Source organism: Amborella trichopoda, chromosome 10 (genome assembly GCF_054954075.1).
Source record: "Amborella trichopoda isolate Santa Cruz 75 chromosome 10, AtrichopodaSantaCruz75HAP2 v2.0, whole genome shotgun sequence".
NCBI lineage: Eukaryota > Viridiplantae > Streptophyta > Magnoliopsida > Amborellales > Amborellaceae > Amborella > Amborella trichopoda.
Window position 1 is genome coordinate 38,289,391 of NC_142345.1, and position 22,117 is coordinate 38,311,507.

A 22,117-nucleotide genomic window follows, 5' to 3' on the forward strand; every position below is an offset into this window, starting at 1 on the left:
TTATTTTATTTTATTTATTTATTTGATTTTTTTTTTTTGTCATTTGCCAAATTCAATCCAGGTTCCGGCCTATACAATTCTATTGGCTAGGTAACCTACAATATATTTTTCCTTTGTACAATAATCATTCTATGACTAAAAGATTCCATGGAAAGAAAATACAAATATATACTACTTTAATTACTAGTGGAAAATTTTGAGGACATTTTAACAGTTTATAGCACAGTTCTTGGTGAAGTTGTGTAAAAAAAGGCAATCTTGGTTTTTAGACTTCTTGAAAAATGAAATAAAGCCACCCATGTTGACATAAATTTGCATATGGCACTTCCATTTGGAACGAAGTGATAGATGGAACTTTTTAATAAGTTAAATGCATTTTTTATCATGTATCACATTATATTATTTCAATCAAGAAAGTTGTTATGATATGCTCCAAATAGATTTGGATATATGATTTTGTAGGGGGGAATAATTAGGCCATTTTCCAATAAAGATTTCCTTGATGCAGTTTCTTCACACAAGAAAGGAGTCTCATTGGCCAATCCCCTTCTTACTTTACATGGTCAAAGATAACGAGATGTGGACAACAAGTGGACATGCTTTTACAAGAATACAATTCATAGAAACAACATTTAAATATGGGAAAAGTTTATATGAAGCGTAGAATCTAAACGATCAAAATTAGAGCCTATCTCAAAATTTTCACTAGAAGATGTTGTTTTGATACTCAAATATCATCAAATTGGTCATCTCGACCTCAAAATTTTCACTAGAAGATGTTGTTTTGATAATCAAATATCATCAAATTGATCATCTCGACATCAAGATGCATAAACATGAAAAAAATGGATTTTAAGATTTGGACATAGTACAACTTGTAAGCATTTTTGGACTGTAAAAAAAATTGGATTTCATAGATCTGCTTGATATACACTATTTTTGAAGCTTTAAATTTTATAATTAAAGATGAAAATATATTTTAAGGCTATCCCAAAAATTTTCAGATGAAAACCAGATTTCTTGACACTATTTGAAAGTGGGCTGTAATTTGATTGTTTAGATCCCGGGCTCTATACAAACCGTACCTTTTAAATAAAGTGCAAGCTTTCTATACTTCGTCTGCTATATAAAACTTATATATTTCTTCCTATCTAACTGTTCATTCTGAATGGACAACTGAAATGGCTCCAATCACAATATCATGCCTCCATACTATTTATTTTCAATGTTTTTTTTTTTTTGCAAAACTTTTTTATACCAAAATTTGGGCATCTACTCCTCTCTTAAACTCGCACATATAAAATATATATATATAAATAATTCCCAATAAAATAAAATAACCAAAATACCCCTGAAAGCTTTAGGGGTATCTTGGTCATTGTATTTTATCAAAAATATTGTTTAATATTGTTTTTAGGTACACCCTATTGAGATGATGACATGTACCAAATTTCATATTCATATAAATTTTTTAAAAAAAGTTAAACATAAAATACCCTAAGGTGTCTAGATCAAATATTAAGTGGCTCACTTGATATAAATTGAAGGGAAAATATCCTATTATTTTTTATTTTTAACTTTTATATCTCATCAGATCCAAGAATTGAAAATATTACTTGTAAGCAAAATGACTCCATCTTTTTTATCTTCCAACCCCCTGAACCTTTTTTATCATGTATTATTGACCTCAACAACTTATGAAATGACTCTATCTCTCTCTCTCTAAAACTCCATCTCTCTCTCACATCATCATCTCTCTCTCTCAAAACTCTATCTCACTCTAAAACTCAAACTCCATATCTCTCTCTCACATCGTCTCTCTTTCTCTCTCTCAAAACTCTATCTCTATCCCTAAAACTCAAACTCTATCTCTCTCTCTCTCTAAAACTCCATCTCTCTGTAAAACCCAAACTTCAACTTTCTCTCTCTAAAAATCCATCTCTCTCTCACACATAAGAAGATATACTGGTGTTTGAGCTCAAGCTAAACCCCTTGGTTGGTAAACTCATCAAGAAGCAAAAAGAGAGAGATGAAGTTTTAGAGAGAGAGATATGGAGTTTGAATAGAGTGTCATTTTAGTGTTTGTTTGGGTAAAAAATTTATGATCAAAGAGGTACAGGGGGTTGTAAGATAAAAAAGATGGAGATGTTTTACTTACAAATAATATTTTCAATTTTTCTCACGAGATATGGAAGTTAAAAATATGAGATATTTTCTCTAAATTGAACATTAGATGGGGGAAATATATATATTCTAGGGAAATGACCTTGTTGACCCTCCCACATCTATGTGTGTAGGATCCCAAAAAATCACTATTAAATTTGACACAAATATTTAAAAGTCAAGTATTACACTCATGTGATAACTTTTTTAAAGATCCGTGTCAAAATTTAATAGTGGTCATTTGGAGTCATACATACGTGGTGCAGAAAAGTCTCATATGATCATTACTCTATAATCTATTAAAAAAAGTATACAAACCTTTCCCTTCAATAAATGCGTAAAAAATAATATTATTTTTCTCTTTTGTTTCATTTGAAGTGCTTCAAATGTGGTGACTCATCGCAAGAAACCGGGAAGAAAGATATGAGAACATTTGGGAGGCCATAAGAGGCTAGAAAATGCATATTTGTGATTAAAAGAATGGATTAATTTATATAGTGTTGTGCACAATAAATGAAGGGGGGCCTCTATTCTCATCTCTAATGTCTATTAGTTCTATTATTATACAAAATTTGTTGCAGAATCAATGGCTTGAAGAATTGAATTGAGCGATTGCGTAGAAGATGGACTAAACTATATGTGTACAATGATGTACCAAAAATGGTCAAAGAAGGGTGAGGTGCTTAAATTTTTTTTTAACTTGTCCCAAGCCAGGGTAAAAGTGATGGGTTGTGTTAAGTAGGTATACAACATAAACTTTTGCTAAAACTTAGGTCATAAAAAGAGATAAAGTAGCTTTAGGTAGGCTAATCATGTATAACAAAGACCTAGTACAACACCTGTTAGAAGGTACGAAATTGGTTCGAGTGGAATGCTAAAAAAATGCAAGGGATAGGGCTAAAAAGACTTAGTTGGAATTAAAAGAAAATATACAGGGATTTATAGCATCACTAAGGGTATGATGCTTAATAGAGCAGAATGACGAACCGGGATTCGTGTAGCCGACCCTGATTAATTGAAAAAAGACTTCGATGATAATGATCGATGCACCAAAAACCTACACTTTGTAAATTAACTATTATGAACCTTACCAATAAATAACTAAGAATAATTTGTCAACTCTATTTTCATTTTTAACAAAATTACCTCGAATTTCTTTTTGATCATATTGAATAATTATTGAAAATTTCACAATCATAGTTTTTCAGCTCTCAACAAAATTACAACCAATTACCTTGTAACCACATGCGATTCTGATTAAAACTTATTCGATTTTTTATCTGGGTGAGGTTTGTATAAGGTGCTCACCTTATACTATACAAGTAAGATGCCTTTTAAATTTTGTCGGAGGATGCAGTTTTGGTGTTGGAAACCTTTTGATTGCTTGAAAATTAATATTCAACCCTAATTATAAAATTTAAATTTTTAAAAACAGTGTAGATAGAACAGATCGATAAACTCATAAAAGTAGACAGTCCAAATAGCTTATTACGAGTTGCACTATTTTTAGGATTTGAAAATTTTTCTTTATATCTATACACCTTGAGGTCAAGATGATCAATTAGTAGTTTTTTTTTTTTTTTTTTTTTTTCAAAATTTGGAAGTCTCTTTTCTATTGGATTTTTTAAGTGCACCTCACTTCTATGGTATAAGGTTGTAACCTTTATAAAAATTCTTATTATTTGTTTATTTATTTATTAATTGAAATTATTTTGATAGAGTTGCAACCCTATTAAAATAAGTAAAGTCCTACTTCAAAACTCACAAAAAAGTACAGTTATGCATCAAAAAACCTTAAGATCGATCATCTCGGCCTTGACTATTATGGTTGTAAAAAAATTAGGATTTCAAATTGTAACGCATTATTTGGACCATTCATTTCAACCCAAAAATAGGTATTCACGAAACCCTAGATATATACCATTTGTTTAACTTCAAAATCCGTTATTGATGTTGAAAATTGATTTTAGAATCATCATGAAGATTTATGATACTTAAATTGTTTTATGAACAATTATTCAATGTAAGGCTTTACTTTGATTTCATAAAACCTAGGCCTTATAGAAATTACATGCCTATTTATTTTGCATAATTAGATCCTGTGCAAACCAACATTTATTAATACTGTTTATTTATCTAAATCCGAATGAATAAATGTTTTGTTATTAAATACTTGGTGAGAAGACAACTTAGGCATGGTTGCCATTTCTTCGACATATAAGAAAAAAATATAATGACGAATATTCGCGTCGGCCTTAGCCTTTATTTAATAAAAGCGTTGTGGATTCCGATCGCATGTGGGCCACGCCCTCCTATCCCATCCCATCCCATCCCATCCCACGAAATAAGCATATCCCCTTCTATACAGTAAAATCATGAGATCCTTACAAACTTTAAAATAAATGAGTCACTCTCTTTGAGTTTCTTTATTTTACTTAAGTTACTTTAGAGAGAGATGTTTTTAGTGATAAAAAAAAAAAAAAACTACTCGTCGTGATTCAGGGGTATTTTAATCATTTTAATTTATTAAAAATATTTTTAAAATTTTTTTTAAACGTATTTATTGAAATGAGAGCATATACCAAATTTCCTATTCATCAAACGGTCAAAGGCTCACTTGAACAAAATTTCACTGGACGGGAAAAAGTACATATCTTCGCTCACTTGATTGAAATTTGACTGGACGTTTAAAAATATGTATCTTGCATGCAGTAAGAGAAGTATAGAAATTTAGAAACCTTTTTCGTTTCTTTGACCATAGAGACAAAGAGTATTCCCATTAATGTTTTCTTTAATGAAAGAGAGTAATAAATTTCTTTTGTCAAGAGAGAGGATCCTTTTAAGCACGTCGGTGCTGGGGAAGGGGGATTCGTGTAAGTATTTTATCTGGGGAGGTGGATTCACATCAATCTAATAGCCCCTTTTTTCATATCTAAATAAACTAAAAAGACAATATTCTATATGTTTACCAATTTTTAGTTCGACGGTCCTGATTCTCGCACCATCCTCCGCTTCCATGTGGCGCCATATCAGTCGTTCATCTACGTAGCCTGCCACGTTTGACGTGTCAAATTACATTACTGAACCATTGACTGAAAATGTTGGCGTACTTCTTCTCCCCATGAGATTCTCGAGAACGTGAAAACGTTTCTACCGGTGAATTAAAACTACAACTCGACCGCATGGCCGGGCCGAGTACCTCGGGTCGAGAGCCCAGCTATCACAAAAAGTGTTTGAAAAATAAAAAATATAAAAATAGGAAAATATATTTAAAGTAAAATTAAACTAAATAAAAAAAAATCAATTTGTGACAAGGCCATTTTAGAAATACTTCAAAAATAAAAGAAATATATAAATAATTATTCATGGCCATAACACTTTTTAATCTTTGTCAAAATGATCGAAAATATAAAAAAAATTATTACAAATAAATTTGATATTCTTTGGATTATATATATATATATTATTTTTTTAAAAAAAATAGGATCTCGAGTCGGACCCAACTCGAGGATACTCAAACTCTGTCATGGTGGCGAGTCTGAGTTGGCACGCCCAAGTTTTCCCATATTAGTGAATACCATGTTTTTTTGGGTAATTAATTTGGGTAATCCAACGGCATTAATTGATTCCGGAATGTAAACTCCTAACTCGTGAAGTTGGAGCCCTATTCTTAATTGTGTGAAATGTTTTTCTATGTAAATTTTCAACAATTTAATCTTCAAAAAATCAAACATTAAAAAGAAAAAATATTGAATAGTTGGAATAGTTACAAATGAGTAAAATATTGAATAGTTATTCTCTCAGGCAATTTTGATAAATTTCACTAGTATCAATCCCATCTGCCTCACGTAAACTTTAAAGCACTTTTTAGGTAGCAGACGTTTCTTCGAGAATTCAGATTGTTAGATCTTATTATCAGATTTAATGCATATTAAATCGTGATAATGACAAGAAACTTAACAATCGGTGATAAATTAAATTTACCGGGGCATTAATGCCATTATTGGTAATGAACTTGCTTTGATAAGTAAATGGATGCAATTTACGAAAAGAACCCGGGCTTAATTAGTTGGGGCTTGACGATTTGCAATTCTACGTCTTAGGTTCAATTTCTAGTAAAAGGGTAAAGGCCCTCTCCCCGCTAACTCAACCACAAGAAAAAAAAAAAATGATGCAAGTTATATAAAGCCTAGGCTTTTTCAAAATGAAATAAAGTTGCAACTCAAATCTTCATTCGGCAAGCACTTTAGGTATAAAAAATCTCTGTAATGACTATAAAATCAATTTATAATGTCAATTATGAAATTTGAATCTAAAAAAATGATACAGATCTTACAGATCGATGAACACTTATTTTTAGTGCAAAATACACAGTTAGATGATGTGTTACACTATACACCATTTTTAGAATTTAAAATCTTAATTTCTTTTCCAACCACATAGTCAGGCCAAGATGATCGATTTGAAGGTTTCCGATGTTGTAACAGCAATTTTTAGTTTTGAAGTGAAACTGTACTTATGTTGACATAACTGCAGCCCTATCCAAAATATTTTCCGAAATCTAGATATATGAGATAAAACTGGCCCCCCCCGGAAGCATAAGCCTTTAAGTTGGCTATTTTCATTCTTTACTTTCTAAATCCTCACCAACTTTATAAATCCAAAATGAAACGTTTAAGTGGGCCATTTTCATCGATTACCTACTAAAACCTCACCAAACTTAATAAATCTCAAAATGAAAAAACTGTTGAACCATTCAACAAACCGACCAAAATCCTCAGCATTCAATTTTCTAGCTCTAACATCTCACCAACCCCAATCGTAAATTACATGACCCATCAGTAAAAGGGCAAGAAATTCTAGTCCCACAGACTCTCTCTTCTCTCTCTATCTAATTTTCACTTTCTCTCTCTAAATTCTCATCAACTCAATATGGGACCCACAGGCTTTACTGCCGTTAACCCACGCCTCTCTCTCTCTAACTCTGGTCCACTGCCTACACTTTCTCTCTGGTCCAATTCTCATTCCTTCTCTCTCTACAACGCACGCCCCCCTCTCGCTCTGGTCCAACGCGCTTTCTCTCTCTAAAACATCTTTTTAACGGTGTCTAACTTGCCCTTTCTCTGCGTCCCTCAGAAGCGTGGCGAGAATGTAGGGGCTCGGTGGGGGGCGTGGGCAGTTCAATTGCCCTAATCTTCTGGAGTCTTCTTACGGGAAATGACTATAGTACCCCCACCTTTTTTTTTAATACTCAAAACGCTCTTTTAATGTAGAATTATGATGCACCTACTTACCCAAAAAAAGAATTAAGATGCAGTGAAAAAGGCTGTAAATTCAGTAAAAAAGCTGTTTTCATGTTGAAAGACCCTCTATGAATAAGTATGAAAAAAACATTTTGATTTTAAAAAATAGTGCATCTTTCTATTTGATTTGGACTATTTTTTGAATTTAAAATTTTATAATTAAAGATAATTTTTTTTTCATGCTATCTTAAAAAAAATTTAAACTAAAATTACACCTTATAATAAAATTTGGAAGTGCGCCTTAATTTTGATTGTTTAAAGTTGCAATCGTATGCAAACTACATACAATAAATATGTATCCTTCTTCTCATAAATAAGTAATGCACTGTTATCAATGACACCAAGGAATCTAATGAAGAAATAGAATGAGTGTCAACCCGACCCTAAGGAGTCTCGTCCAATCAAAATGACGGTGATGGTCCGTTATTAAAACTATTCTAATAGTTAGTTAAATAGATTGACCTTGATAACAAAATATAAAATAAAAAAAATTGTTTAAACATAGGAAATATGTCATAATATTTGCTTCACCATTTTTAAAGGCTCATTACTTGTTATTTTAACCGTTCGGCCAAGTACTAATTTTGACTAACTTTTTATCAAACTTAATTTTTGAACCAAACCTACCAAAGCGTCTGTATTCCGACCAATCTTGATAATCATGTATATAGTGTCATTTCCCTTTCTTAAACACCATTAACTCCGATCATTTCTCTATCTTATTAGATATAGGCAGGAGAGTATTATAATAGACGAAAAAATACCAAAGCGTCTGTATTCCGACCAATCTTGATAATCATGTATATAGTCTCATTTCCCTTTCTTAAACACCATTAACTCCGATCATTTCTCTATCTTATTAGATATAGGCAGGAGGGTATTATAATAGACGAAAAAAACACAGCGTTTCTAGACCCAGCAATTCGATTTGGAATCGGTCCAGAATAGGAATAGATGGGAGCGAACCCCGTCTAGGAAGCATTAGTACTGGCTTTGCGATGGGCAAAATAGTCGAAGAAATAAGCACCTCTAAATCTTGCTGAAAAATGCAGTTTTGGTGCTGGAAGCCCTTACGATAGTTTAAAAATTTATTTTCACTTATTAATTATGAAATTTAAAGTTCTAAACATGGTAGGCGTAGATCGAACCTATCTATATACTTACAAATTTTGAAAATTAATGGTTTAGATAATGTGTATTTTTTTTTAGAACTATTTTTAAGATTCAAAATCCTTACTTACTTCGTATCTATGTATCTTGAGTTTAAAATCACCATTTGCAGGTTATATCCATAAATCCTATTTCAGGTTATATCCATAAATCCTATTTCGACGTGGGAACATTTTGGATGGATTTGTGAGATACCATACTTCTATAGTAGGGTTGACACTTTTATAATTTTTCACCTTAACCAATATGTTGTGCTGCCTTTGAAATGGATGTCTGTCAGTATCTTACACGAATTTAAATGCATCTAATTCTCATAAAGTATTAAATACATGCATCGCATTCTTGATGTGTATGGTGGGAAACGGGTAGGGTCAACCCGTGGACCCAATAGATCGACCCGACTAGCGATAGATTTGGACCTCGTAAAATGACTTGATAGGTTGGTCTAGGTCTACTTGACCTGACCTAGGATGGGTTTGAATCTAGGTACCACATTGGACCCTATTAGGTCAATTAGGGTCTCGGTCAAGGTCAACCTACCTCAACCCAGTATTAAATTTTGACACATCTCTAAAAAAATTATCACATGGGTATGAGAATTGAGTGAATGGGTGTGGAACTTGAGTGAGTGGGTTTATTGATAACTTTCGTAAATATCTGTGTCAAAATTTAATGATGATCTTTTGAGGTCCTACTCACATGGATGTAAGAGGGTCTCATAGTATTTCGTATAAAATATATAGCATAATATTTTATAAATATATAGCATAATCTTTTATATTTTTAAATTTTTAGACCTAACCAAGTGGGCCGGGTCCAGATCCAATTGATTTATACCCAACCCGAGTCTAGATGGGTCTGGGTTAGACTTAACCCTTATCATGTGCGATCTAGGTTGGGATCGAGTCAGCCCGAACATGTCCCAATCCATTCCTGGCGCAATTAATATGTCGATGTGTTAACAAAGCATCCGTGGAGACACGCAAGAAACACAATCAACACACGCATCACATTTAGTAAAAGGTAAAAGATTATGTAAGGTTGCAGCCTTAAAATGTAGAATTATAGATGCATCGAAAAAATCCATTGAAAAATATTGTTTTAATATTGAAAAACTCTCTAATTAATCATTTTAATGTTGAGATGTATGACTAATAAAAAAGAAATAATTTTAAGTCTAAAAAATTATGTATCTTACAAAACATTATCTAGTCTATCTATTTTCAAGATTTTCATATCTTTATAGACCTACTTGATTTTAATCATTTTTGGAGTTTAAAATTTTATAACTATATATAAAAATAGATTTTGAGATAATATTAAAAATATTTTTACATCAAAATTATACGGTATGATAAAATTTGGAGGTGCGCCTTAAATGGATTGCTCCTCAGTAAAATACGTGCACAAATCCTTCATCGGAATAAATGAAAATCTTTAGGTCACTTCTGGTCATGCGCATAATCAGATCCTTTGGCTTAACAATGAACCCCGACGTGGACGTAACGGACGAACGCGTTGAAAGGCAAAAGACCTCGGGTAAAATAGTCATTAAAAGCAATGGCAAGGGCATTTCCGTGTCATTTGAGAAATGCAACGGTGGGACCCGCACCCAATTGTTTAATGGGCCTTATTGCAATGCAGGCCTCGTGTATTTGCATTCTAACGCCAGTGCTCTTTATCTCTCCCCTACTTTCTCTCTCCTCTTTTGAAGTTTCTCTCTCCTCCTTTCTCTCTCCTCTTTCGAAGTTTCTCTCTCTTCTCACTCCTTTTTCAAGTGTTTGCTTCTGACATAATTCCGGATTCGGTATCCTTCCGTTTGTGGGTGCTCCTGCAACATCTCCTTTTTTCCATACCATTTCTTCTATGTGATTTTCTCTCTCTAAGTCCCCGGTGTATTCCTCCTGATTTCACAGTGCTTAAGAATACATATAAGACAGGAACTTGTGAGATTCTTCTTGGGTTTCCTTTCACTGTGAAAATGGGACTCCCCATGTTCTGATTTTTGGCTGGACATGGATATTGAGGGAGGTTTATATGCTAACTCTGTTAAGGTGAGTTTCTCTCTGTGCAAGTTTGGAGTTCAAGCTGATGGGCTTTTCTGTTTTTGAACTTGTCTCCCTCTTTTAGCTATTTCACAGCGTTGATAATTGATATTGGTTACAGTTAAGGATGTAATTCACTGTATTCTGTTAAATCAGATATAGAAAAAGGCAATGCTTTTTGAAGAGGGAAATCATTTTATGGGTTGTTCCAATGAGGAAAGAAGTGTCTGTAATTGTTTGTGAATAAAACCAATGGAGTTTTGTTCTTCTGATGAAACAGTAAAAATGCTCTTTCTCTTGCCAAGTTCTTGAAAAATGGAGACAAACCGTAACTGCAAAGGCTAGCTGAAAAAATCCAGAATTTAAGAAGGCTTATTATGTTGGCAATAATCACAATGCAAAGAAAAAAAAAAAGGCTTGCTGAAATATTAAGGTCTTGAGAATATTCAAGTTTGGCTTAGTCTCAGCTTCAAACTCTTGCTGAAAAAACTGTCACTCTCCTTAAAGAAGACTCAAGTTTCATTTAATTGGAATCAACTGGTTTTGTTTCAGTGTTAAGATTAAAGAAATTGCATGGGTATTGGTCTAGGGCATTGAGTTTGGGTTTTAATGATGTAGATGTTTATGAGGTTTTCTTCATGTCCTTGTTGCAGAAAGAGTCATGGAAGACTGTTTTGACATTGGCCTATCAGAGCTTGGGTGTGGTCTATGGAGATTTGAGTACCTCTCCACTCTATGTGTACAAGAGCACATTTGCCGAAGATATTAGGCATTCAGAGACTAATGAGGAGATTTATGGAGTTCTCTCCTTTGTTTTCTGGACCCTTACTCTGGTTCCTCTGCTAAAATACGTTTTCATCGTTCTCAAAGCCGACGATAATGGTGAAGGTAGGGTGAGATCCAAAACCAAACTATTACTTAGTTTGAAAAAAGAATCTAATTCTTTTATTGGCCGGTGTTCTGTTGAAATTGGGTTGGACTAGTTGTATTTTGATTTATAGCTGTTACTTTTTTCTTGATTGATGCAGGTGGAACCTTTGCTTTGTATTCTTTGCTTTGCCGGCATGCTAGAGTTAGTTTCTTGCCAAATTGTCAGGTTGCAGATGAGGCACTCTCTACATATAAAAAGGATAGTCTCCCCGAAACTAGTATTGGATCAAGGGTGAAATTGTTACTGGAAAAGCATAAAGTCTTACAAAGGGTTCTGCTAATTTTGGCATTGATAGGGACCTGTATGGTTATTGGTGATGGAGTTCTTACCCCTGCAATTTCAGGTAATGATTTTCTTGTGCATATCTCTTCGTTTTTTTTTATTTTTTATTTTGCTCTGCTTCCTTTTATTTTATTTTCCTTGTGATGCTAATTTTGGTCTTTGTATTCTATTATCAGTTTGGACATTAATGATGAAATTGTGTGCTTTGTGATTTGAATAGTTTTCTCAGCAGTATCTGGGCTCGAGCTTTCTATGTCAAAAGAGCATCACAAATGTAAGGCTACCATCCCTCTTGTTTGAATATTCCATCACAAATAAATGTAGGTCAAGGTCTTACTTGGATGATATTTCATGCTATATGTTGGGGCAGTGGTATATGGCATTGTTATCAAATAAGGGAGGATGAATTATTGGGTAATCTGATTTCTCTCGGTAAGCCTTCTTGTCATTGATGATTTCTGGCCCATGGCTACCTTGTTCTTTCTGAGGTACGCCAATAATTTTGGTACCAATGTGACAGTTGCACTGTTTGGCATGTATATGCCTCTGAATTGCTTTTCAAAGATAGTTATGCTTCTGAGTTTGTAATTCATTTGGTTTTGTTTTGGGAAAAGAGAAAAGGGGCTGAACATGGGCAGTCCTGACTTAAGGTGAGGTTTAGTATAGTTGTGTCCTTCCCAACTTGGAACTCAGAAAAGAAAAAATACAGTGTGCTTCTCAAGAAAGTGAGAAACAACGTTTCAAAATTACAAGAACCCAGCATAAGTGAACCTGTGCATGGTTCAGGTAATATTTTCTTTTTTCCTTTCTTTTATGTGGCCATTAGAAAGTGAATGAAAACGTGAACCATGAGAAATGTCCAAGCTTCTAGTCTCAATGTTTCAAATAGGAAGCACTGTATAATGATGCGATGTGTTGGGAATCTTTGACCAATGACAAAGAGCACTGCAAACCTTCTTTGATGAGACAGGAATTGAGTTTGTCGTTTCATAAACTTCTTGAACAGGAGTTGATTTTTGCAACTTAAACTTAGAGAAAATTCTTCACTATTGATTTTTTGTCACCTGTCCTGGCGATTAAAACATTTCTTTTGATTCATTTGCAAAAGAAGAAGGTTTAGATACCTTTGGCCGGTTTTAAGTAGTAAGAATATGATTTACTGTCTTATCCAGTCAAATTTCCCTTAGAGCGAAGCATTCTGCACAGTTTACCAACTCTTTAACACTAAATGATTAGTAGTTGATAGTTTAAACTTTCAACGACCTTACGCCGGACGGAAGTAATCAATGCCAAGGTGAGCAATGACTTTTTTTTTCTTTTTTTATCAGCTTTGTTAATATTTGGGGTTATTGGAAACTTATATGACCATAAATAATTTTCTTGGTCAAAAATATTGTGGGATCTATCAAACTGCCACAAAGGTATCTCATCAGCCATTGGCTCTGTGAGAGCGATCCTCTATGGTTGATGGTGGCTTTCGCATGCACAGTAACTATTCACACTTTGGTTATGTGGCATCATCCCATCATCCAGATTGAGGTGTGTGTCTCCATTGTGTCAATGGAAACAGATGTATGACGTATAGAATTGATCATTCAAGTATAATGAGGGGTATAGTCATTGTAGATTCGGGGTCAATCTTGTGCATAACTAGCTTGCTGCTCTGAATTTTTGTGAAGACATTTTTTGTGTATATATGACATGTACAGTTCTATCATTTTTATTATTCTTATCATCATCATCATCATCATCATCATCATCTTATTCATCATCATCAGCATTATCATTAGTATTTGAATCAATGGAATTTATTCAATGTTCAAGAGAAAACAATTCCCTTGGTTTAGCTCCACTTTGGGAGCCTTGTGGCAATAGGGTATCTTAGATTTCAGATCCTCCTTAAGAAATATGCTTTCTTAATCAAGTTTTGCGAAAATATTGAAATTTGACATGATTGTGACAACCTAAAAGCTGAACGTGTCATGTTAGAGTAATTCACATATCATTCACAAGTTCACAAGAGCTAGAATTCAGCCACTGGAATGCTGTTTTTCTCTTGCAGGTAACATTTAAACATATATACAACTACCGGGTATGGAGGTTGAGATAAATGTCTCCATATTGACATAAGGATTACATACTGTATATAGCATACAATAGAAGTGAGAGTGAGAGATCAAAGTGCCCTCTCGAGAGTGAAACAAATAGTGCTTTTGTGGAATCATATTTAAGTATAACGTTTGTTTTCACATGCCATGTTTAAACTTACATGCAAGGCAGCTAATCTGCCTGAAACTTGTGTTTAAGAAGTTGGGCTTAAGTTCCGACTTGCAAGGGGCATAAGCCTGAGTCCCCTGGGTCTGACTCAGCCCCAGTAATTTTTACTAAAAATCAAAGCTTTTGAAAAAGTCGTGTGACTTGGGGCAATTCTGGATTTTTCAGCCCAGAATAGCCTGGTTCCCGATCTAGAACGACTCAGGTAAGTCCCTGGTTGCCCCATTGACTTTTTAAATACTCCCTAAAACCGATGACGTGAACCGGCTCGGCCACAAGATAGACTTGAGTTTCATTTATGAATCTTGTGAAACAAATTACTGGGGCTCTTTTACTTGGATTCTGTAGCTTCATTGTCAATTGTGAAGAGATTTTTTGAACAAAAGTGGTCCCTTTTTTTGAGTCTTCTTGACATTCTTTGGGCATGATGTCAAAGCTATTGGCGAATGCATAAGGAAAATATTCAGAGAGTTTCACCAAGGACCTAGACTTGATTTGGCTGCCTACCAGTGATATATATATATATATATATATATATATATATATATATATATATATATATATATGTAGAAGAGACTACAAAACGCCTATGGGCGAAAATGAACGGTATATTCGCCCACAGGCTCGGTGCCGTCCGAAAAACTACGCCGTCCGAATTTTTCGGACGACATGGATGAAAGACCTTCAAGGACATAGCATGTCCGTGGCAGTCCGGCACGGATATAGCATGTCCATGACAGGATTTTCTTCACGCAACTTTGACGCAAAAAATATATGGTGACCGCCACAACTTCCGTAGGTCTGTGGCGGTTTTTAGGCAAAACTCATTGTAGCAATTCGCCTATAGGAGTTTTTAAGACTTTTCCTACATATATATATATATATATATATGAAAAGAGTTTCTTTTTTTCCCTTGCACACTGCCTTAAATGTGTTTCATCCTCGTTAAGGTTAAACACTGGTGATTCTTGGAACTCGTGAAGGTCTTGAAGATATTTTATGATTTTATCTAAACAAATGTTGGGATACAGCTCCTTTGGGGTATATTTAGTAACTGTGAAGCAGATTTGCTATGCACAAAAGTTTTGAGGCTAGAAGGATTATATAAACCTTATCTTACACAATTGATTTGTAAGGATCAAGGTCTGGCATTGTTTTAATAAAAACCAGAACTAGAATGGTTTTCTTTAGTTTAAAACCGAGAATGTATTTGTGTGTACGTCCTTGATTCCATGTGCAGGATTTCTGCAAGGCTTAACATCATATAAAAGACACGATCGAGAGCACTTACTTCTCAAATGTTACCATGCTCACTTGAGCAACAAGGGTTTGCAAGTTAGAGGTGATCAAATCCATTAAGGATGTTATTTCTTTGATCTAGAGACTAGGAAAATCTATATATTAATTATTCTTAACTTGCTGTTACTATCAGAGAGCTAGAGACTCCATTTTATTTTTTGTTTGGGTTTAGTTACATATAAGAAAATTAGACGACGGAGAATGGGTTCAAAGAAAATATTTGTTAAGGTTGGATTTATGAGATATGTTCTTTCTTATAACTAGATGGTTTGTAACACCCATCTTCCTGGAAATTTACCTTTCAATGTTGATATTTCGTTATTGTGTGCCAGTTCTATTCACTAGGTCTGTGGACCATGGAATAGAGAATTTTGGATTTTGATAATTATCATTTTTTCTATATAAACATTCTGCATCTCCATGAAAACATGTTTATTCAGATACATGGTACAAAACTATACGTGGAATAGTTGTGCTTCTTTTGAAACTTGGACTTGTCGATCCATCGAACCATGCATGTCCAGATATTATTCTACTTTTCAAAAACTATTCATTAACCTACTCTCATAGAGGGATCCCAATCTTCATTTTCCTTAAAAGAAAGTGATTTAGATCATGAGATCTTCAATTTTCGTGCTCGACTCACCATAGACCACTTCGATACATGACAAAGACAATAGTGATGGAGATTGCATTCATTGAATGTTTAAGTTTAAATATCTCAACTATTGTATTTTGAGATATTCATCATCATCATCATCATCATCGTCGTCGTCGTCGTCATCATCATAGCCTTTTCCCAATTAATTGGGGTCGGCTACACAAATCCTAGTCCTCCATTCTGCTCTATTAAAGGTCATACTCTCAGTGAGGCCATAAGTCCCTATATCTTTTCGAACGACGTCCAACCACGTTCTTTTGGGCATACCCCTTGCCCTTTTAAGTCCTTCCTCTTGAACTAAGTCGCACTTCCTAACAGGTGTTGTACTTGGTCGGCACCACGCATCGCCAGCCCACCTAACTCTACTATCTTTTATCTTATCGCCTATTGGTGCCACACCTAAATTCTCCTGAATGAATTCATTTTGAATTCTATCGTTTTTTGTCTTGCCACTCATCCATCTCATCATCCTCATATCTGCTACACTCATTCTATGGATATATTGTTTTTTGTCCGTCCAACATTCAGCCCCATAGAGCACAGCTATCCTATAGAACTTGCCCTTCAGCTTCATTGGTATGTGGAGATATTCAACATATGCATCGGAAAGTTTACTTTGAAGGCGAATGATTTGGTGCTATGAATTGAGCTATTGCTTTCATGGCATGACGCTCAAGTTTTGAGCTTGCGAATTGAGACCTACATTAAGTCAAATTCTTTTGTCTAACTTCAAGACTCTTCACTTGGCAGGAATTTCTGTTATAAAGAAAAGTAAATCAGCATTTCACTGATTATATATTTAAAATACATGTGTTTCAGCCAATCATCTGGGAATAAATTTTAGTTTTTTTTTGCCCATTTGAGATTAATTTTTAGGTGTTTTTAGTTTCAAAAAAAAAATTGTGTTTTCCTTATCTCTGATTTTTTGCTCACATATAATTAACTGATCACAAACACTCAAAGAACCATGACTACAATTAATTTGACAAAGGATTTCAGAGGTACAATTTATCACTCTAATAGAGACCTCCTGCCTATCACTTATATCTTCCATAGTACATTTTGGAACCTTAAAAAATGGATCCAGGGCTTTGTTTAAAGACCTGTAACACCCCAGCTCTTAAGTTTCTCTATTGATATGGTGGCACCTATATGTCAATTGTAGGTTGCCTTTAAACTATTGTGAAATTTAATCTTTCTTGAATCATGTTCTTGGTTATACCATGTATGTACATGTTTGTATTCATTGTATTCATCTGGGAACGTAATTATGTTTTAACTTCCTTTGAATCATGTTCTTGGTTATATCGTGTATGTACATGTTTGTATTCATTGTATTCATCTGGGAATGTAATTATGTTTTAACTTCCTTTATTGATGATTCACCTGGACAATTATGTAAATGTAGTTAATTGCCGCTAGGCAAGATAGATTCATTATATTCAGTATAACTAAGTTCTGTTGCATGGCCATGCTAATAACCCAAGTCTACAGATGCATCAGTCATGATTGATCCACATAGAGGAACCCTCAGCCCTACTCCCACACTGTAATTGTGTTATTGCATTTGTTGTTTGTTGGTTGAATGAATTATTCAATATAATTTGTGTCGCAGTTCTCAATTCTCACAATTCAACAATTTTTTCAGACGCAGAGGTCCCTATTGCTTGTATTATTTTGGTGGGTCTGTTTGCTCTCCAACATTATGGTACCCATCGGGTGGGATTCATGTTTGCACCAATCGTTATAACATGGCTTTTATGCATCAGCATTATTGGTGTCTATAATATCTTCCATTGGAACCCTCATGTGTATCAAGCACTTTCTCCCTATTATATGTACAAATTTTTAAAGAAGACCCAACGTGGTGGTTGGATGTCCTTGGGTGGAATCCTTTTGTGCATAACAGGTAGGTGATAGTTTTTATTCCAAGCAGGAAAGGTAGCGAGATCGTTTTGCCATTACATCCCTTTATGATACATTTGCTTGTTTTTGCAGGTTCTGAAGCCATGTTTGCAGATCTAGGACACTTTTCACAGTTATCAATCCAGGTATCACTGGGATTCTCATATATTCTCTCCCCCATGGGGCTAATATTTGCAGCAAGCCTTATTATTATAAGGATACATACAATCCAATGGACTATGGTGCACTCATGGTTCATTGGGTCAGCATCTTCCAATGAAATGTTGGATTGTGATGGGAAGGGGAGGGGGAGGGGGAGGGGGGGCAACACCAGAATAGGACATGACAGAATGGTGGTTCCCACTCTCTCCTACATCATCTATAGTTCCTTTGAATGATGCTGCCCACAATGGAATGTGGTTTTCCATTGTCCATTTGATTATTGTGTACTTTCCCTATTCTATTTATTATTTATTGTGGATGATCAACTGGTTCATAAAGAGTTGGAAACTGAAATAATCTATATTGCCTTGTCACCCATGTGCAGATTGCTTTTACATTTGTGGTATATCCTTCATTGATACTTGCATATATGGGGCAAGCAGCTTATCTATCGATGCACCATGTAATTGAGAGTCACTACCATATTGGGTTCTATGTTTCTGTACCAGGTATCAGTGCTTTGGTCCACTTCTCTTTTCCTTGCACAGCTGCCTCAAAATATATTTTGTAGAATCGTATTTTTCTTATTTGAATAATAGGAAAAGTTATGGTTAAATAAACTATAATCTGGTTACTATGGTATACTTCATGTCCATTGGGGCCATCAACATCCGACGAGATGGGCTGTTACGGAGAGATTGGGACCCACCACCCCAGTGGTGGGTCCACCGTGATCATCCCAGTTGACCATGGCTTTCATTGGTTCATACTCCATTGGATATGTTATTTTCGCAATAGAAGAACTTAATAATCTTTTCTGACATAATCACAAGTATAATCGCATTTGAGTTTCTAAGTTCCTTTCTCTATCATGAATATGCCACAGAGAAAATTCGTTGGCCAGTCTTGGCTATAGCAATACTTGCAGCAGTTGTTGGTAGCCAGGCCATTATCACAGGAACATTTTCAATCATAAAACAATGCTCCAATATGGCATGTTTTCCCCGTGTTAAGATTGTTCATACGTCAGATAAAATACATGGCCAGATTTACATCCCGGAGATAAATTGGATTCTCATGCTCTTATGCTTGGCTGTCACAATTGGGTTCAGAGACACGAAAAGGATGGGCAATGCTTCAGGTACCACTGAAACTATTTTGAGTTGTAGATGTCGTTATATGTACGCTCTTGGGCTTTGCGTGTTAGTGAATCATGTAACTCATGCAATCTAGTATGGTTATGATGCTCCTTATGCAGAATAACTTAGCAAGAAGAAAAAGAAAACTGTCTTTTTACCCTTTTTGTTTGTTCTTACAGAAAAAGAAAAAATAGGATCACTTCTATTTGGTAGATTTTGAACCCAATTCCTGTATCATACTTCCCGTTGTTTTGTTTCTTGCACATTGCATGCCTCCAATGTATAATGGAGTATGAAATACCTTTTTTGAAATTTATTGGTGGTGGAAGGGGAAGAGAGAGAGCGGGCCATCATCCATCATTGGGCAACCGGTTTATTCCAGAGTTGATTAGTTGGGCATATATTTCGGGCTTCTGGTGCTTTGCTTTCTTCACCTCTTGAATTGGTGCTTTTCTTTATAACTTCATGATTTCCAAATAGTTCAGAAACTGCCAATTTTCTCCGGTAATGTTCATCTCAGCTTCTCAAGACAATTTCCAAATCCACTTCATTTTCTCAATGAAATTTTCCACGTCTCTGCTTCTTGCTTCCTCTTTCTTTTAATTATGCTCACACATTGGCTGCCAAACAAGGTTCAATTGTGCATTGCCAATTCATGGGTTGCTCCATCGAGGAGCAAATAACTGTTTGTAGATTCGTTTGTAGGCTCTGCCAAGTTATGATAAAATTCTAATGTAGGCCCGAAATTTTTAAACTATCCCTTAAGCTTTGATCTAGCGGTAAGACTCCAATTTGCGTCAAGCAAGTCCGAGGTTTGTTAGCTTGAAGTTTGTCTAAAAAATTATACATGCTATCTGTGATAGCATCCAAGTATGTTATGACAGTTTGAATTTTTTATTGCACATGCCCATCACACACTAACCTACCAAAATTTTTATTCAGGGCTTGCGGTGATAACAGTGATGCTCGTGACCACATGTCTTATGTCCCTTGTCATTGTCCTCTGCTGGCACAAGACCATCCTTCTTGCTATCTGCTTCATCTTCTTCTTTGGTTCCATTGAGGCCCTCTACTTCTCTGCCTCCCTCATCAAGTTTCGCGAGGGCGCATGGGTCCCAGTGGCCCTCTCTCTTGCCTTTATGGGCGTCATGTTAGTATGGCACTATGCCACCCTCAAGAAATATGAATTTGACATGCAAAACAAGGTATCCATGCAGTGGCTCCTTGGCCTCGGTCCTAGTCTGGGGATTGTGCGTGTACCTGGCATTGGCCTTGTCCATACCGAGCTCGTCTCTGGGGTCCCTGCCATCTTCTCCCACTTCCTTGCCAACCTCCCTGCCTTCCACCAAGTCCTTGTCTTTGTCTGCGTAAAGTCGGTGCCAGTGCCCTATGTCAGACCAGGAGAGCGGTTCCTTGTGGGCCGTGTGGGCCCCAAGGACTACCACCTCTATAGATGCATTGTTCGTTATGGCTACCTCGATGCGCGTAAAGATGATGTCGAGTTTGAAAACGAACTCGTCTACTCGATCGCAGAGTTTATACGTGGCTCTGGGGGTGGTCTGCAAAATGTTGGTGACGAGCTGGGGGAGAATAGTGATGCAATGACAGTGGTGGGGAGCCCGGGGCCGGAATCCGAGATCATGAGGGCCTGTGATGGTGGTAGTGGACCCGCAGAGCCCACGGGATCCACGGAGATATGGTCCCCGAGGCTCGGGCCTGGGCCAGTGCCAAGGAAACGGGTGAGGTTTGTTCTGCCCGAGAGCCCTACAATGGAAGCGGGAGTAAGGGCAGAGCTCAACGAGCTGATGGAGGCGAGAGAGGCCGGCATGGCATTTATATTGGGCCACTCATATGTGCGGGCGAAACCTGGGTCAAGCCTCTTGAAGAAGGTGGTGATCAATGTGGGCTATGACTTTTTGAGGAGGAACTGCAGGGGGCCTGCCGCTGCCTTGAGCATACCCCACACTTCCACTCTGGAGGTAGGAATGATATACCATGTTTAGTGAGGAGACTGAATATTTCGGTGAAATTGTATAGTAATAATAAATTTTGAGGTTTCTATACCCCTTATTTTTCTACGCTTTAACAGTATTTTATTCAAAAAAATTGGATTCAATAACAGAACCACGAGTCTTTCAAGGAGTAGTTGATCAGATCAGGCATTTGATAGGGTGTCGGAATTTGCTTATGGATATGGGAAAATTATAAAAAACCTCCAATATACTATCTATGCAACTTATCCATACAAATTTGTTCTTTCATTTTTTTCCCAACAACCTTTCTTCGCAAAAACACCCCAAAGCAAAAAGTTGTTATTTTTTAGATGGAAATGCCCTTCTTGTACAAAAAAAATCAATTGGCGTTGACTATCGGTGTCACATAGTGTATTGCTAGAGCGCAGTATACAATTGCGGGAGTGAATTGTCTAGAACATATTGTCGGAGCGAGTATGTATCGAGCGTCGGAGCGCTTTGTAAGGTTTGTCAGATCGCCGTATGCACTACCGGAGCACGTTACTGCTGGAGTGCGCTATTACACTGCCCAAGTGTTGTGGCTCCATAACCTTTATTGCCAGAGTGCCTTTATAGACTGCCGGAGCGAAAGGTCTCCAGAAGGTGTACCGTTGAAGCGCGTTCATATACTGCCAGAGCGTTAAACTCACTGCCAGAGCGCTCTATTACACTACGACTCTAGATCATATACTGCCAGAGTGTTATTGGGACTGCCGGAGGGCATCGTCGGGACTACCGGAGCGCATTGTTTCCAGAAACTGTATTGCCAGA

At 35.9% G+C, this 22,117-nt stretch overlaps 1 protein-coding gene across 2 annotated transcripts; it reads left to right on the forward strand.

The window, feature by feature from the left end:
* Nucleotides 1-10,596: 10,596 nt before the first annotated feature.
* On the forward strand, nucleotides 10,597-21,397 carry LOC18434113 (potassium transporter 6). 2 transcript variants are annotated; one of them, XM_088849967.1, is made up of 10 exons: nucleotides 10,597-10,690; nucleotides 11,335-11,569; nucleotides 11,710-11,955; nucleotides 12,115-12,168; nucleotides 12,265-12,326; nucleotides 17,777-18,037; nucleotides 18,127-18,179; nucleotides 18,581-18,704; nucleotides 19,082-19,336; nucleotides 20,277-21,397. In XM_088849967.1, exons 6-10 carry the CDS (start codon nucleotides 17,857-17,859, stop codon nucleotides 21,335-21,337), a joined length of 1,674 nt encoding a protein of 557 aa, XP_088706093.1. In that variant the 5' UTR covers nucleotides 10,597-10,690; nucleotides 11,335-11,569; nucleotides 11,710-11,955; nucleotides 12,115-12,168; nucleotides 12,265-12,326; nucleotides 17,777-17,856; the 3' UTR covers nucleotides 21,338-21,397. The 2 variants fall into 2 exon arrangements, with proteins under 2 accessions (XP_088706093.1, XP_006844251.1); XM_006844188.4 differs by lacking the exon at nucleotides 12,265-12,326.
* Nucleotides 21,398-22,117: the final 720 nt, after the last annotated feature.

What these genes read in the sequence shown, in the direction of transcription:
- LOC18434113 (XM_006844188.4), top strand. Translation starts at nt 10,652, where the DNA reads ATGGATATTGAGGGAGGTTTATATGCTAACTCTGTTAAG. An exon ending in TCTTACCCCTGCAATTTCAG is followed by an intron (nt 11,956 to 12,114) that starts GTAATGATTTTC and finishes TGATTTGAATAG; the next exon opens with TTTTCTCAGCAGTATCTGGG. An exon ending in AATCCTTTTGTGCATAACAG is followed by an intron (nt 18,038 to 18,126) that starts GTAGGTGATAGT and finishes TTGTTTTTGCAG; the next exon opens with GTTCTGAAGCCATGTTTGCA.